Source organism: Doryrhamphus excisus, chromosome 3 (genome assembly GCF_030265055.1).
Source record: "Doryrhamphus excisus isolate RoL2022-K1 chromosome 3, RoL_Dexc_1.0, whole genome shotgun sequence".
NCBI lineage: Eukaryota > Metazoa > Chordata > Actinopteri > Syngnathiformes > Syngnathidae > Doryrhamphus > Doryrhamphus excisus.
In genome coordinates, this window is record NC_080468.1 from 25,188 (window position 1) to 40,913 (window position 15,726).

A 15,726-nucleotide genomic window follows, 5' to 3' on the forward strand; every position below is an offset into this window, starting at 1 on the left:
CTTGCACAGTGTGTGACAACCAAGGGTATAACCTATAGGAAGGGAATGATACTGGCCCACAGAACAACAGGTGGATTGCCTGAATTTAGTGAAATTAACCAAATCTGCATTTTACATGACAGTGTATTCTACATTGTTAATGAGCTGTGTGGCTGGTATAGAGAACATTATAGAGCCTTTGAACTCAGTCCATCACCCACAAGAACATTCACTCTCGTGGCACCCAGTGAACTCCTTGATACTTATCCACTGGTTGACTACAAGATTGGATCAGCCCGTGTGGTGACTTTGAAAAGACATATTGAAATAAAAGGTGGTGTGCAATAATTGAGCTGAGGGTTTATGACAGTTTGTAACTTGTGTGTATGATATGTAAGTCATTAAAAAGTGTAAAAGTAAAGAGTTTCAATTAGAATTCACGAGGTTGTGATTTAAGTTAAAATGTTAGCCATTAAAAAGTCTTAATTTGATCTAACCTAGTTTCATACTTCTGCCTTGGATGTCTGCAGGTTCTTGAAGTACTAAAATGTCTGAAATTCAATTAAATAAATATTAGACCTAAAAGTAATTTAAAAATCTATATTTGAATACATAAGGTGTTTATTTCAGCATAAGCTTTTTAAACTAACTTTTGTCAACATTACTACTAGTGCTATTTCTACTTGCAAATTTCCCCACTGTGGGACGAATAAAGGCATCTTATCTTATCTTATCTTACTTCTGCATCAGCGAAAGCACTTCTGATTTTAAAACTCTTACTTGCTACTGAAGCTAATCCTGCTTTCATATTGATCTATAGTACTTATATGCAGGTAAAATGAACTAGCTTGCCTGCAGCATTGGTTTTGATAAATGTTTATGAAAATGTAATCTCCTGTATGTGCATTTACCGTGTTTTACATATTTTCTCTTTTTTTCCAAATCCACTACTATGTTTTAAAAACATTTTCATTATAAATACCTGCTGCATGCAGTAATAGATAAATGGGTTTTTACTGTTGGATTTTACATTTCAATTATATTGATGTCTGATGTTTAATTTTCTTTGTTTCTGCAGAGTGGCTTTGAAGATGGATACTCCTGTGATCCTAAAGATCATATTGACTGATGGCAGCTCTCAGAGGTTGACACTCTCACATGGACTCCCTGAAACAGTTGATGACCTTATTGTTGAAGTAAAGAGACAATGTGGACTTCAGGGCAACTTAAAACTTCAATTCATGGACTCCTTGTTTGGAAACGAGTTTCTCAACTTAACCTCAATGTCAGAGGTGGACGACAGAGGCACTCTTAGAGTTATTGATATGTCGGCCCACCACTATGCAACATGATGATAACTCTACTGTGCTTAATTCAGTCCTACACCTCCAAGCATCAAGTCCTTGCTCAACAACTGGCTCTTCATCACGGCCAGGTGAACTTGTGGATACAGACATACTGTCATCAAGTGAGTCTACAAGCTCACGGTCCTCCTGTCCAGCTGTGTTTCATGTACCTAAGTTCTCCTATGACACAGAGTTAAAACTTCAGCAGGCAGGTTTAGTTTACATTCAAAATGGCACTGCACTTATTCCAGATCCCAAGTTGAAGTCAGCTATTCTTGTTGGATTAGTGCAGCAAATTGTGCAGTATAAAGTGTATGTCACTGATAAGGAGATGGAACAGGTAGCCCAGAGTCTCATCAAGAGACATGCATGTTTAACTGAGAAGGGCTCCAGCACTGGATGTGGTGGATGGAAAATGAGTTTAAAATATAAACTGTCTAACTATCGCACACATCTGAGAAAACTTGGATGCCCAGAAGTGACGGTGAACTCCATAAAAAACAAACCTGCTGGAAAGCACAGTGCAGCTTTTGGCATCAAAAAGGCAAAGAGAGCAGAAGTTAATTTTTGCCCAACATACCCATCAGCAGAAACTGAGGAGAGTCTAGAAGCCATGCGGAAAGCTTTACTCTTGGATGTAAGGAAGAGGAACAACCGAGAGGTTGTCAAGCTCAACATGGAAAAGACTTTCGCATTGAGAAAGACATGAGGTTGTTCGTGATGCACCGATGGTGGATGATTTCATGGCGAGATGGCCTGCTTTGTTTGAAGTCAGTGAGGTAAGGCTGATCTCATGCTGGGTTTTCATCTTAGATTTGCTGTTGATTAAAATGAAAAGCTTGTATGCACTGGCAAATTGCTAATGTACCTGATAGCACATCGTTTGTATGTGCTTCATCTCCCTCTTGCCTGTCCTGGTCTGCTTTGTGTGATGGTGACATTCTCCCTGAATCCTCTGTGCTTTTTCAGATCAACGCTGAATTCAAGAGAATCACGACTGTACCACTTCAGTCCAAGTTCTTTTCTCAGGTGGACCTCCACACTGACAACTTGACAAGGCTGTTCCAGAAGAGAGGAGGACAGCTAGGTGAACGGCTCAAAAGAATCACTGCACAAATTGCCAATGTAAGTAATGCAGGGCTCTCGCAATCAAAAATTCTTTCTGCTATTTTGCATTTACTTTTCATTTTTGTCCTTTCACTGTTGCATCCTTTTGTATCATCTTAAACTGTTCCTCTGTTTCCTTATTTATCTTCATATTTGTCTACCTCCTCTTTCTTTTCTGTTTTTTTCCTGTTTCTATTTTCTACTTCCTCTTTTTCTAAGTCCCTTCAGTCCTCCTCTCACATGGAGTACACGGCAAGGCTCTCACAGTCATAGGAAACTTGCATACATAGGAAAAGAAATGTGCACCCATAGGACAGTTTATACCAGGAGATTAAAGCGATATTCTACTTTGCCAGATTAGTCCACTAAATATGTACTCTCCTCCATTCTGATGTGATGAGTGAAGATCTTCAGTTCACAAAACAATGCTTGAGTTTTAGGAGAAAGAGGGTAGCCTCATCCAGTACAATGGCAGTGAATGGTGACCACAGATGAAACGTTAAAAAAAGAACACAAAACGTCTCCATCCTGCTTGTGTGGTGTAATCAAGTGTCTGTGAGCCACAACTTTAAAAATTGACCGTGAAAGATGCCGTTTACACCATGTTTTTAGCCAACTGTAGCCTGTAGCTGGATGTCAAGATGGCGTCGATCTTGCGAGGCTTCCGCATTTTCATCCATTGAGAGATATACGAAGTCTCACATATTACATATTTAGTGGATTAAACTTACAAAGTGGAGTATCGCTTTAAGGCACATGTGGTGAATTAAGATGCTAATCTAGAAATGTCCTTTCAGTGTGATGATGTAGATGCTGGACGAGAGTGCATCATTAAAGGAGTCTGTGTCTACATGGGCGAAGATCCAGATAACCTCCTACAGGAATATGTGGTATGTATATGAATCGGTGCTTGTGTTCTTCTTCCGCTCTTCTCTTGTTCCCATTCTTGATCATTGTGTGGAAATTGTTTATTGATTAAAAGAATATAGTATATTCTGTTTTTTAAGTCAATTGTTTTACTGTTTCACAACCAAAAATCATTACAGCGTTTCTTGTTGCTGGTAAATGAACTTACAGGTAGAATAGAAGGTTCTCAAGACTTGTTGTGAAATTCATTAAATATCTGATTGCCTGCCAACAGTCTGATCTGTGCGCGTGTGCTGAAAAAGAGTCCTGTGTTGTCTCTAAATTTGCCTCCATTCTAACTTTGACCTTACTAGATCGAGTGTCACTATTTTGTTTATCCTTTTCTCGATGGGGCTTGGTGATTAGGTTTGACTTACCTAACTTCTTTACTTACCTTTTGTCTGTTTTGCACAGAGCCTGGATCAGAACACGATCAACAAGGCCATTGAAGACACTACAGTTGGTATATATGTTGTCAAAGAACATGCTTCAAGTGATGAAGCAGAGGACATTGGCATTGTTCTTGAAGGCATCAAGGTGTTACAAAACCTTGATAATGTAGCATTAGGTGTTGCTGTTTTATTTGGATTGATGTATGCGCTGAACCTCAGCTATCCTGCTGACCTCCGCTACACTTTTGAGGTAATTCAAAAGATCTGGATGGAACTGGATCGAGGGAAACTTTCCAACAGAGCACTTGCTCTGAAAAACAGGCTCCATCAGTGAACAGTTCAGACTGGATTGACTGATTTTGCACAGGAAAAAGCAGTGATATTTAACTAAATTCTGTCGCAACTGATGCTTTTAGTCTGAGAACTAAGGAGCTACATCAGACTCACGTCAGACAAGTCCAAGATACAGGTACAAGTTGTTTTGGAGTGAAAAAGGAATGTGACTTCACACAAAATCTGTCACATTTTCATGTCATCTTTGGCTATCCACCTGATCTTGCCCGTGATGTTTTTGAGGGTATAATCCCAGTGGAGCTTGCTTGTTGCTTAACAGTGCTTATTTCCAGAAAGTATTTTACATTAGTTGACCTGAACAATGCCATTCTGAAGTTTCCCTACAAATGGGCTGACAGGACAAACAAACCTCATGCAGTGTCACAAAGTTTCTCCAGCAGGAAAACAGTGGGGGGAAATGCTTGGAGCTTGCTCCGGTTCTTACCTTTTTTGGTTGGATCACTTGTACCTGAAGATGAGCCTGCGTCGCTTGTTCTCATGGACCTGAAGGACATCACAGAGCTTGTTGTTGCCCCTGTGCATAGTGATGACTCGCTGGCTTTTTTGGAAAGTAAACTTGTAGAGCACAGGCAGAGATACCAAGCGTTGTTCCCAGACATCAAGCTGCTACCAAAACACCATTATTTGGAGCACTACCCCCAGATGATCAGGCTGTTTGGTCCACTTGTTGGATAGTGGACATTGCGCTTTGAGGCTAAACACAGCTTTTTTAAACAGGTTATCCGACACACAAGCTGCTTCAAGAATGTGCCCCTCTCATTAGCTTCAAAGCATCAGATGATGATTGCGTACCATTTCAGCTCTCCACATCTAAATAAGTCTGACCTAGACGTCTCAGCTGTAGCCACTCTACCAGTAGACTTACTCAAAGAGGAGATAGCACAAGTCATCAGACAGAAGTTCCCAGACACACCTGAGGTTCAACTTGCACAGTGTGTGACAACCAAGGGTATAACCTATAGGAAGGGAATGATACTGGCCCACAGAACAACAGGTGGATTGCCTGAATTTAGTGAAATTAACCAAATCTGCATTTTACATGACAGTGTATTCTACATTGTTAATGAGCTGTGTGGCTGGTATAGAGAACATTATAGAGCCTTTGAACTCAGTCCATCACCCACAAGAACATTCACTCTCGTGGCACCCAGTGAACTCCTTGATACTTATCCACTGGTTGACTACAAGATTGGATCAGCCCGTGTGGTGACTTTGAAAAGACATATTGAAATAAAAGGTGGTGTGCAATAATTGAGCTGAGGGTTTATGACAGTTTGTAACTTGTGTGTATGATATGTAAGTCATTAAAAAGTGTAAAAGTAAAGAGTTTCAATTAGAATTCACGAGGTTGTGATTTAAGTTAAAATGTTAGCCATTAAAAAGTCTTAATTTGATCTAACCTAGTTTCATACTTCTGCCTTGGATGTCTGCAGGTTCTTGAAGTACTAAAATGTCTGAAATTCAATTAAATAAATATTAGACCTAAAAGTAATTTAAAAATCTATATTTGAATACATAAGGTGTTTATTTCAGCATAAGCTTTTTAAACTAACTTTTGTCAACATTACTACTAGTGCTATTTCTACTTGCAAATTTCCCCACTGTGGGACGAATAAAGGCATCTTATCTTATCTTATCTTACTTCTGCATCAGCGAAAGCACTTCTGATTTTAAAACTCTTACTTGCTACTGAAGCTAATCCTGCTTTCATATTGATCTATAGTACTTATATGCAGGTAAAATGAACTAGCTTGCCTGCAGCATTGGTTTTGATAAATGTTTATGAAAATGTAATCTCCTGTATGTGCATTTACCGTGTTTTACATATTTTCTCTTTTTTTCCAAATCCACTACTATGTTTTAAAAACATTTTCATTATAAATACCTGCTGCATGCAGTAATAGATAAATGGGTTTTTACTGTTGGATTTTACATTTCAATTATATTGATGTCTGATGTTTAATTTTCTTTGTTTCTGCAGAGTGGCTTTGAAGATGGATACTCCTGTGATCCTAAAGATCATATTGACTGATGGCAGCTCTCAGAGGTTGACACTCTCACATGGACTCCCTGAAACAGTTGATGACCTTATTGTTGAAGTAAAGAGACAATGTGGACTTCAGGGCAACTTAAAACTTCAATTCATGGACTCCTTGTTTGGAAACGAGTTTCTCAACTTAACCTCAATGTCAGAGGTGGACGACAGAGGCACTCTTAGAGTTATTGATATGTCGGCCCACCACTATGCAACATGATGATAACTCTACTGTGCTTAATTCAGTCCTACACCTCCAAGCATCAAGTCCTTGCTCAACAACTGGCTCTTCATCACGGCCAGGTGAACTTGTGGATACAGACATACTGTCATCAAGTGAGTCTACAAGCTCACGGTCCTCCTGTCCAGCTGTGTTTCATGTACCTAAGTTCTCCTATGACACAGAGTTAAAACTTCAGCAGGCAGGTTTAGTTTACATTCAAAATGGCACTGCACTTATTCCAGATCCCAAGTTGAAGTCAGCTATTCTTGTTGGATTAGTGCAGCAAATTGTGCAGTATAAAGTGTATGTCACTGATAAGGAGATGGAACAGGTAGCCCAGAGTCTCATCAAGAGACATGCATGTTTAACTGAGAAGGGCTCCAGCACTGGATGTGGTGGATGGAAAATGAGTTTAAAATATAAACTGTCTAACTATCGCACACATCTGAGAAAACTTGGATGCCCAGAAGTGACGGTGAACTCCATAAAAAACAAACCTGCTGGAAAGCACAGTGCAGCTTTTGGCATCAAAAAGGCAAAGAGAGCAGAAGTTAATTTTTGCCCAACATACCCATCAGCAGAAACTGAGGAGAGTCTAGAAGCCATGCGGAAAGCTTTACTCTTGGATGTAAGGAAGAGGAACAACCGAGAGGTTGTCAAGCTCAACATGGAAAAGACTTTCGCATTGAGAAAGACATGAGGTTGTTCGTGATGCACCGATGGTGGATGATTTCATGGCGAGATGGCCTGCTTTGTTTGAAGTCAGTGAGGTAAGGCTGATCTCATGCTGGGTTTTCATCTTAGATTTGCTGTTGATTAAAATGAAAAGCTTGTATGCACTGGCAAATTGCTAATGTACCTGATAGCACATCGTTTGTATGTGCTTCATCTCCCTCTTGCCTGTCCTGGTCTGCTTTGTGTGATGGTGACATTCTCCCTGAATCCTCTGTGCTTTTTCAGATCAACGCTGAATTCAAGAGAATCACGACTGTACCACTTCAGTCCAAGTTCTTTTCTCAGGTGGACCTCCACACTGACAACTTGACAAGGCTGTTCCAGAAGAGAGGAGGACAGCTAGGTGAACGGCTCAAAAGAATCACTGCACAAATTGCCAATGTAAGTAATGCAGGGCTCTCGCAATCAAAAATTCTTTCTGCTATTTTGCATTTACTTTTCATTTTTGTCCTTTCACTGTTGCATCCTTTTGTATCATCTTAAACTGTTCCTCTGTTTCCTTATTTATCTTCATATTTGTCTACCTCCTCTTTCTTTTCTGTTTTTTTCCTGTTTCTATTTTCTACTTCCTCTTTTTCTAAGTCCCTTCAGTCCTCCTCTCACATGGAGTACACGGCAAGGCTCTCACAGTCATAGGAAACTTGCATACATAGGAAAAGAAATGTGCACCCATAGGACAGTTTATACCAGGAGATTAAAGCGATATTCTACTTTGCCAGATTAGTCCACTAAATATGTACTCTCCTCCATTCTGATGTGATGAGTGAAGATCTTCAGTTCACAAAACAATGCTTGAGTTTTAGGAGAAAGAGGGTAGCCTCATCCAGTACAATGGCAGTGAATGGTGACCACAGATGAAACGTTAAAAAAAGAACACAAAACGTCTCCATCCTGCTTGTGTGGTGTAATCAAGTGTCTGTGAGCCACAACTTTAAAAATTGACCGTGAAAGATGCCGTTTACACCATGTTTTTAGCCAACTGTAGCCTGTAGCTGGATGTCAAGATGGCGTCGATCTTGCGAGGCTTCCGCATTTTCATCCATTGAGAGATATACGAAGTCTCACATATTACATATTTAGTGGATTAAACTTACAAAGTGGAGTATCGCTTTAAGGCACATGTGGTGAATTAAGATGCTAATCTAGAAATGTCCTTTCAGTGTGATGATGTAGATGCTGGACGAGAGTGCATCATTAAAGGAGTCTGTGTCTACATGGGCGAAGATCCAGATAACCTCCTACAGGAATATGTGGTATGTATATGAATCGGTGCTTGTGTTCTTCTTCCGCTCTTCTCTTGTTCCCATTCTTGATCATTGTGTGGAAATTGTTTATTGATTAAAAGAATATAGTATATTCTGTTTTTTAAGTCAATTGTTTTACTGTTTCACAACCAAAAATCATTACAGCGTTTCTTGTTGCTGGTAAATGAACTTACAGGTAGAATAGAAGGTTCTCAAGACTTGTTGTGAAATTCATTAAATATCTGATTGCCTGCCAACAGTCTGATCTGTGCGCGTGTGCTGAAAAAGAGTCCTGTGTTGTCTCTAAATTTGCCTCCATTCTAACTTTGACCTTACTAGATCGAGTGTCACTATTTTGTTTATCCTTTTCTCGATGGGGCTTGGTGATTAGGTTTGACTTACCTAACTTCTTTACTTACCTTTTGTCTGTTTTGCACAGAGCCTGGATCAGAACACGATCAACAAGGCCATTGAAGACACTACAGTTGGTATATATGTTGTCAAAGAACATGCTTCAAGTGATGAAGCAGAGGACATTGGCATTGTTCTTGAAGGCATCAAGGTGTTACAAAACCTTGATAATGTAGCATTAGGTGTTGCTGTTTTATTTGGATTGATGTATGCGCTGAACCTCAGCTATCCTGCTGACCTCCGCTACACTTTTGAGGTAATTCAAAAGATCTGGATGGAACTGGATCGAGGGAAACTTTCCAACAGAGCACTTGCTCTGAAAAACAGGCTCCATCAGTGAACAGTTCAGACTGGATTGACTGATTTTGCACAGGAAAAAGCAGTGATATTTAACTAAATTCTGTCGCAACTGATGCTTTTAGTCTGAGAACTAAGGAGCTACATCAGACTCACGTCAGACAAGTCCAAGATACAGGTACAAGTTGTTTTGGAGTGAAAAAGGAATGTGACTTCACACAAAATCTGTCACATTTTCATGTCATCTTTGGCTATCCACCTGATCTTGCCCGTGATGTTTTTGAGGGTATAATCCCAGTGGAGCTTGCTTGTTGCTTAACAGTGCTTATTTCCAGAAAGTATTTTACATTAGTTGACCTGAACAATGCCATTCTGAAGTTTCCCTACAAATGGGCTGACAGGACAAACAAACCTCATGCAGTGTCACAAAGTTTCTCCAGCAGGAAAACAGTGGGGGGAAATGCTTGGAGCTTGCTCCGGTTCTTACCTTTTTTGGTTGGATCACTTGTACCTGAAGATGAGCCTGCGTCGCTTGTTCTCATGGACCTGAAGGACATCACAGAGCTTGTTGTTGCCCCTGTGCATAGTGATGACTCGCTGGCTTTTTTGGAAAGTAAACTTGTAGAGCACAGGCAGAGATACCAAGCGTTGTTCCCAGACATCAAGCTGCTACCAAAACACCATTATTTGGAGCACTACCCCCAGATGATCAGGCTGTTTGGTCCACTTGTTGGATAGTGGACATTGCGCTTTGAGGCTAAACACAGCTTTTTTAAACAGGTTATCCGACACACAAGCTGCTTCAAGAATGTGCCCCTCTCATTAGCTTCAAAGCATCAGATGATGATTGCGTACCATTTCAGCTCTCCACATCTAAATAAGTCTGACCTAGACGTCTCAGCTGTAGCCACTCTACCAGTAGACTTACTCAAAGAGGAGATAGCACAAGTCATCAGACAGAAGTTCCCAGACACACCTGAGGTTCAACTTGCACAGTGTGTGACAACCAAGGGTATAACCTATAGGAAGGGAATGATACTGGCCCACAGAACAACAGGTGGATTGCCTGAATTTAGTGAAATTAACCAAATCTGCATTTTACATGACAGTGTATTCTACATTGTTAATGAGCTGTGTGGCTGGTATAGAGAACATTATAGAGCCTTTGAACTCAGTCCATCACCCACAAGAACATTCACTCTCGTGGCACCCAGTGAACTCCTTGATACTTATCCACTGGTTGACTACAAGATTGGATCAGCCCGTGTGGTGACTTTGAAAAGACATATTGAAATAAAAGGTGGTGTGCAATAATTGAGCTGAGGGTTTATGACAGTTTGTAACTTGTGTGTATGATATGTAAGTCATTAAAAAGTGTAAAAGTAAAGAGTTTCAATTAGAATTCACGAGGTTGTGATTTAAGTTAAAATGTTAGCCATTAAAAAGTCTTAATTTGATCTAACCTAGTTTCATACTTCTGCCTTGGATGTCTGCAGGTTCTTGAAGTACTAAAATGTCTGAAATTCAATTAAATAAATATTAGACCTAAAAGTAATTTAAAAATCTATATTTGAATACATAAGGTGTTTATTTCAGCATAAGCTTTTTAAACTAACTTTTGTCAACATTACTACTAGTGCTATTTCTACTTGCAAATTTCCCCACTGTGGGACGAATAAAGGCATCTTATCTTATCTTATCTTACTTCTGCATCAGCGAAAGCACTTCTGATTTTAAAACTCTTACTTGCTACTGAAGCTAATCCTGCTTTCATATTGATCTATAGTACTTATATGCAGGTAAAATGAACTAGCTTGCCTGCAGCATTGGTTTTGATAAATGTTTATGAAAATGTAATCTCCTGTATGTGCATTTACCGTGTTTTACATATTTTCTCTTTTTTTCCAAATCCACTACTATGTTTTAAAAACATTTTCATTATAAATACCTGCTGCATGCAGTAATAGATAAATGGGTTTTTACTGTTGGATTTTACATTTCAATTATATTGATGTCTGATGTTTAATTTTCTTTGTTTCTGCAGAGTGGCTTTGAAGATGGATACTCCTGTGATCCTAAAGATCATATTGACTGATGGCAGCTCTCAGAGGTTGACACTCTCACATGGACTCCCTGAAACAGTTGATGACCTTATTGTTGAAGTAAAGAGACAATGTGGACTTCAGGGCAACTTAAAACTTCAATTCATGGACTCCTTGTTTGGAAACGAGTTTCTCAACTTAACCTCAATGTCAGAGGTGGACGACAGAGGCACTCTTAGAGTTATTGATATGTCGGCCCACCACTATGCAACATGATGATAACTCTACTGTGCTTAATTCAGTCCTACACCTCCAAGCATCAAGTCCTTGCTCAACAACTGGCTCTTCATCACGGCCAGGTGAACTTGTGGATACAGACATACTGTCATCAAGTGAGTCTACAAGCTCACGGTCCTCCTGTCCAGCTGTGTTTCATGTACCTAAGTTCTCCTATGACACAGAGTTAAAACTTCAGCAGGCAGGTTTAGTTTACATTCAAAATGGCACTGCACTTATTCCAGATCCCAAGTTGAAGTCAGCTATTCTTGTTGGATTAGTGCAGCAAATTGTGCAGTATAAAGTGTATGTCACTGATAAGGAGATGGAACAGGTAGCCCAGAGTCTCATCAAGAGACATGCATGTTTAACTGAGAAGGGCTCCAGCACTGGATGTGGTGGATGGAAAATGAGTTTAAAATATAAACTGTCTAACTATCGCACACATCTGAGAAAACTTGGATGCCCAGAAGTGACGGTGAACTCCATAAAAAACAAACCTGCTGGAAAGCACAGTGCAGCTTTTGGCATCAAAAAGGCAAAGAGAGCAGAAGTTAATTTTTGCCCAACATACCCATCAGCAGAAACTGAGGAGAGTCTAGAAGCCATGCGGAAAGCTTTACTCTTGGATGTAAGGAAGAGGAACAACCGAGAGGTTGTCAAGCTCAACATGGAAAAGACTTTCGCATTGAGAAAGACATGAGGTTGTTCGTGATGCACCGATGGTGGATGATTTCATGGCGAGATGGCCTGCTTTGTTTGAAGTCAGTGAGGTAAGGCTGATCTCATGCTGGGTTTTCATCTTAGATTTGCTGTTGATTAAAATGAAAAGCTTGTATGCACTGGCAAATTGCTAATGTACCTGATAGCACATCGTTTGTATGTGCTTCATCTCCCTCTTGCCTGTCCTGGTCTGCTTTGTGTGATGGTGACATTCTCCCTGAATCCTCTGTGCTTTTTCAGATCAACGCTGAATTCAAGAGAATCACGACTGTACCACTTCAGTCCAAGTTCTTTTCTCAGGTGGACCTCCACACTGACAACTTGACAAGGCTGTTCCAGAAGAGAGGAGGACAGCTAGGTGAACGGCTCAAAAGAATCACTGCACAAATTGCCAATGTAAGTAATGCAGGGCTCTCGCAATCAAAAATTCTTTCTGCTATTTTGCATTTACTTTTCATTTTTGTCCTTTCACTGTTGCATCCTTTTGTATCATCTTAAACTGTTCCTCTGTTTCCTTATTTATCTTCATATTTGTCTACCTCCTCTTTCTTTTCTGTTTTTTTCCTGTTTCTATTTTCTACTTCCTCTTTTTCTAAGTCCCTTCAGTCCTCCTCTCACATGGAGTACACGGCAAGGCTCTCACAGTCATAGGAAACTTGCATACATAGGAAAAGAAATGTGCACCCATAGGACAGTTTATACCAGGAGATTAAAGCGATATTCTACTTTGCCAGATTAGTCCACTAAATATGTACTCTCCTCCATTCTGATGTGATGAGTGAAGATCTTCAGTTCACAAAACAATGCTTGAGTTTTAGGAGAAAGAGGGTAGCCTCATCCAGTACAATGGCAGTGAATGGTGACCACAGATGAAACGTTAAAAAAAGAACACAAAACGTCTCCATCCTGCTTGTGTGGTGTAATCAAGTGTCTGTGAGCCACAACTTTAAAAATTGACCGTGAAAGATGCCGTTTACACCATGTTTTTAGCCAACTGTAGCCTGTAGCTGGATGTCAAGATGGCGTCGATCTTGCGAGGCTTCCGCATTTTCATCCATTGAGAGATATACGAAGTCTCACATATTACATATTTAGTGGATTAAACTTACAAAGTGGAGTATCGCTTTAAGGCACATGTGGTGAATTAAGATGCTAATCTAGAAATGTCCTTTCAGTGTGATGATGTAGATGCTGGACGAGAGTGCATCATTAAAGGAGTCTGTGTCTACATGGGCGAAGATCCAGATAACCTCCTACAGGAATATGTGGTATGTATATGAATCGGTGCTTGTGTTCTTCTTCCGCTCTTCTCTTGTTCCCATTCTTGATCATTGTGTGGAAATTGTTTATTGATTAAAAGAATATAGTATATTCTGTTTTTTAAGTCAATTGTTTTACTGTTTCACAACCAAAAATCATTACAGCGTTTCTTGTTGCTGGTAAATGAACTTACAGGTAGAATAGAAGGTTCTCAAGACTTGTTGTGAAATTCATTAAATATCTGATTGCCTGCCAACAGTCTGATCTGTGCGCGTGTGCTGAAAAAGAGTCCTGTGTTGTCTCTAAATTTGCCTCCATTCTAACTTTGACCTTACTAGATCGAGTGTCACTATTTTGTTTATCCTTTTCTCGATGGGGCTTGGTGATTAGGTTTGACTTACCTAACTTCTTTACTTACCTTTTGTCTGTTTTGCACAGAGCCTGGATCAGAACACGATCAACAAGGCCATTGAAGACACTACAGTTGGTATATATGTTGTCAAAGAACATGCTTCAAGTGATGAAGCAGAGGACATTGGCATTGTTCTTGAAGGCATCAAGGTGTTACAAAACCTTGATAATGTAGCATTAGGTGTTGCTGTTTTATTTGGATTGATGTATGCGCTGAACCTCAGCTATCCTGCTGACCTCCGCTACACTTTTGAGGTAATTCAAAAGATCTGGATGGAACTGGATCGAGGGAAACTTTCCAACAGAGCACTTGCTCTGAAAAACAGGCTCCATCAGTGAACAGTTCAGACTGGATTGACTGATTTTGCACAGGAAAAAGCAGTGATATTTAACTAAATTCTGTCGCAACTGATGCTTTTAGTCTGAGAACTAAGGAGCTACATCAGACTCACGTCAGACAAGTCCAAGATACAGGTACAAGTTGTTTTGGAGTGAAAAAGGAATGTGACTTCACACAAAATCTGTCACATTTTCATGTCATCTTTGGCTATCCACCTGATCTTGCCCGTGATGTTTTTGAGGGTATAATCCCAGTGGAGCTTGCTTGTTGCTTAACAGTGCTTATTTCCAGAAAGTATTTTACATTAGTTGACCTGAACAATGCCATTCTGAAGTTTCCCTACAAATGGGCTGACAGGACAAACAAACCTCATGCAGTGTCACAAAGTTTCTCCAGCAGGAAAACAGTGGGGGGAAATGCTTGGAGCTTGCTCCGGTTCTTACCTTTTTTGGTTGGATCACTTGTACCTGAAGATGAGCCTGCGTCGCTTGTTCTCATGGACCTGAAGGACATCACAGAGCTTGTTGTTGCCCCTGTGCATAGTGATGACTCGCTGGCTTTTTTGGAAAGTAAACTTGTAGAGCACAGGCAGAGATACCAAGCGTTGTTCCCAGACATCAAGCTGCTACCAAAACACCATTATTTGGAGCACTACCCCCAGATGATCAGGCTGTTTGGTCCACTTGTTGGATAGTGGACATTGCGCTTTGAGGCTAAACACAGCTTTTTTAAACAGGTTATCCGACACACAAGCTGCTTCAAGAATGTGCCCCTCTCATTAGCTTCAAAGCATCAGATGATGATTGCGTACCATTTCAGCTCTCCACATCTAAATAAGTCTGACCTAGACGTCTCAGCTGTAGCCACTCTACCAGTAGACTTACTCAAAGAGGAGATAGCACAAGTCATCAGACAGAAGTTCCCAGACACACCTGAGGTTCAACTTGCACAGTGTGTGACAACCAAGGGTATAACCTATAGGAAGGGAATGATACTGGCCCACAGAACAACAGGTGGATTGCCTGAATTTAGTGAAATTAACCAAATCTGCATTTTACATGACAGTGTATTCTACATTGTTAATGAGCTGTGTGGCTGGTATAGAGAACATTATAGAGCCTTTGAACTCAGTCCATCACCCACAAGAACATTCACTCTCGTGGCACCCAGTGAACTCCTTGATACTTATCCACTGGTTGACTACAAGATTGGATCAGCCCGTGTGGTGACTTTGAAAAGACATATTGAAATAAAAGGTGGTGTGCAATAATTGAGCTGAGGGTTTATGACAGTTTGTAACTTGTGTGTATGATATGTAAGTCATTAAAAAGTGTAAAAGTAAAGAGTTTCAATTAGAATTCACGAGGTTGTGATTTAAGTTAAAATGTTAGCCATTAAAAAGTCTTAATTTGATCTAACCTAGTTTCATACTTCTGCCTTGGATGTCTGCAGGTTCTTGAAGTACTAAAATGTCTGAAATTCAATTAAATAAATATTAGACCTAAAAGTAATTTAAAAATCTATATTTGAATACATAAGGTGTTTATTTCAGCATAAGCTTTTTAAACTAACTTTTGTCAACATTACTACTAGTGCTATTTCTACTTGCAAATTTCCCCACTGTGGGACGAATAAAGGCATCTTA

At 40.0% G+C, this 15,726-nt stretch overlaps 3 protein-coding genes across 6 annotated transcripts; all 3 read left to right on the plus strand.

Moving 5' to 3' along the window:
* The first annotated feature begins 1,075 nt into the window (after positions 1–1,075).
* Positions 1,076–4,686, plus strand: LOC131125792 (uncharacterized). 2 transcript variants are annotated; one of them, XM_058067661.1, is made up of 4 exons: positions 1,076–2,104; positions 2,295–2,450; positions 3,230–3,322; positions 3,753–4,686. In XM_058067661.1, exons 1-4 carry the CDS (start codon positions 2,054–2,056, stop codon positions 4,062–4,064), a joined length of 612 nt encoding a protein of 203 aa, XP_057923644.1. In that variant the 5' UTR covers positions 1,076–2,053; the 3' UTR covers positions 4,065–4,686. The 2 variants fall into 2 exon arrangements, with proteins under 2 accessions (XP_057923644.1, XP_057923643.1); XM_058067660.1 differs by lacking the exon at positions 1,076–2,104 and having other exon boundaries at positions 2,160–2,450.
* Positions 4,687–6,083: 1,397 nt separating this feature from the next.
* LOC131125793 (uncharacterized) lies at positions 6,084–9,694 on the plus strand. 2 transcript variants are annotated; one of them, XM_058067663.1, is made up of 4 exons: positions 6,084–7,112; positions 7,303–7,458; positions 8,238–8,330; positions 8,761–9,694. In XM_058067663.1, the coding sequence occupies exons 1-4, from the start codon at positions 7,062–7,064 to the stop codon at positions 9,070–9,072; spliced, it is 612 nt and encodes a 203-aa protein (XP_057923646.1). In that variant the 5' UTR covers positions 6,084–7,061; the 3' UTR covers positions 9,073–9,694. The 2 variants fall into 2 exon arrangements, with proteins under 2 accessions (XP_057923646.1, XP_057923645.1); XM_058067662.1 differs by lacking the exon at positions 6,084–7,112 and having other exon boundaries at positions 7,168–7,458.
* Positions 9,695–11,091: 1,397 nt separating this feature from the next.
* LOC131125794 (uncharacterized) lies at positions 11,092–14,702 on the plus strand. 2 transcript variants are annotated; one of them, XM_058067665.1, is made up of 4 exons: positions 11,092–12,120; positions 12,311–12,466; positions 13,246–13,338; positions 13,769–14,702. In XM_058067665.1, exons 1-4 carry the CDS (start codon positions 12,070–12,072, stop codon positions 14,078–14,080), a joined length of 612 nt encoding a protein of 203 aa, XP_057923648.1. In that variant the 5' UTR covers positions 11,092–12,069; the 3' UTR covers positions 14,081–14,702. The 2 variants fall into 2 exon arrangements, with proteins under 2 accessions (XP_057923648.1, XP_057923647.1); XM_058067664.1 differs by lacking the exon at positions 11,092–12,120 and having other exon boundaries at positions 12,176–12,466.
* Positions 14,703–15,726: the final 1,024 nt, after the last annotated feature.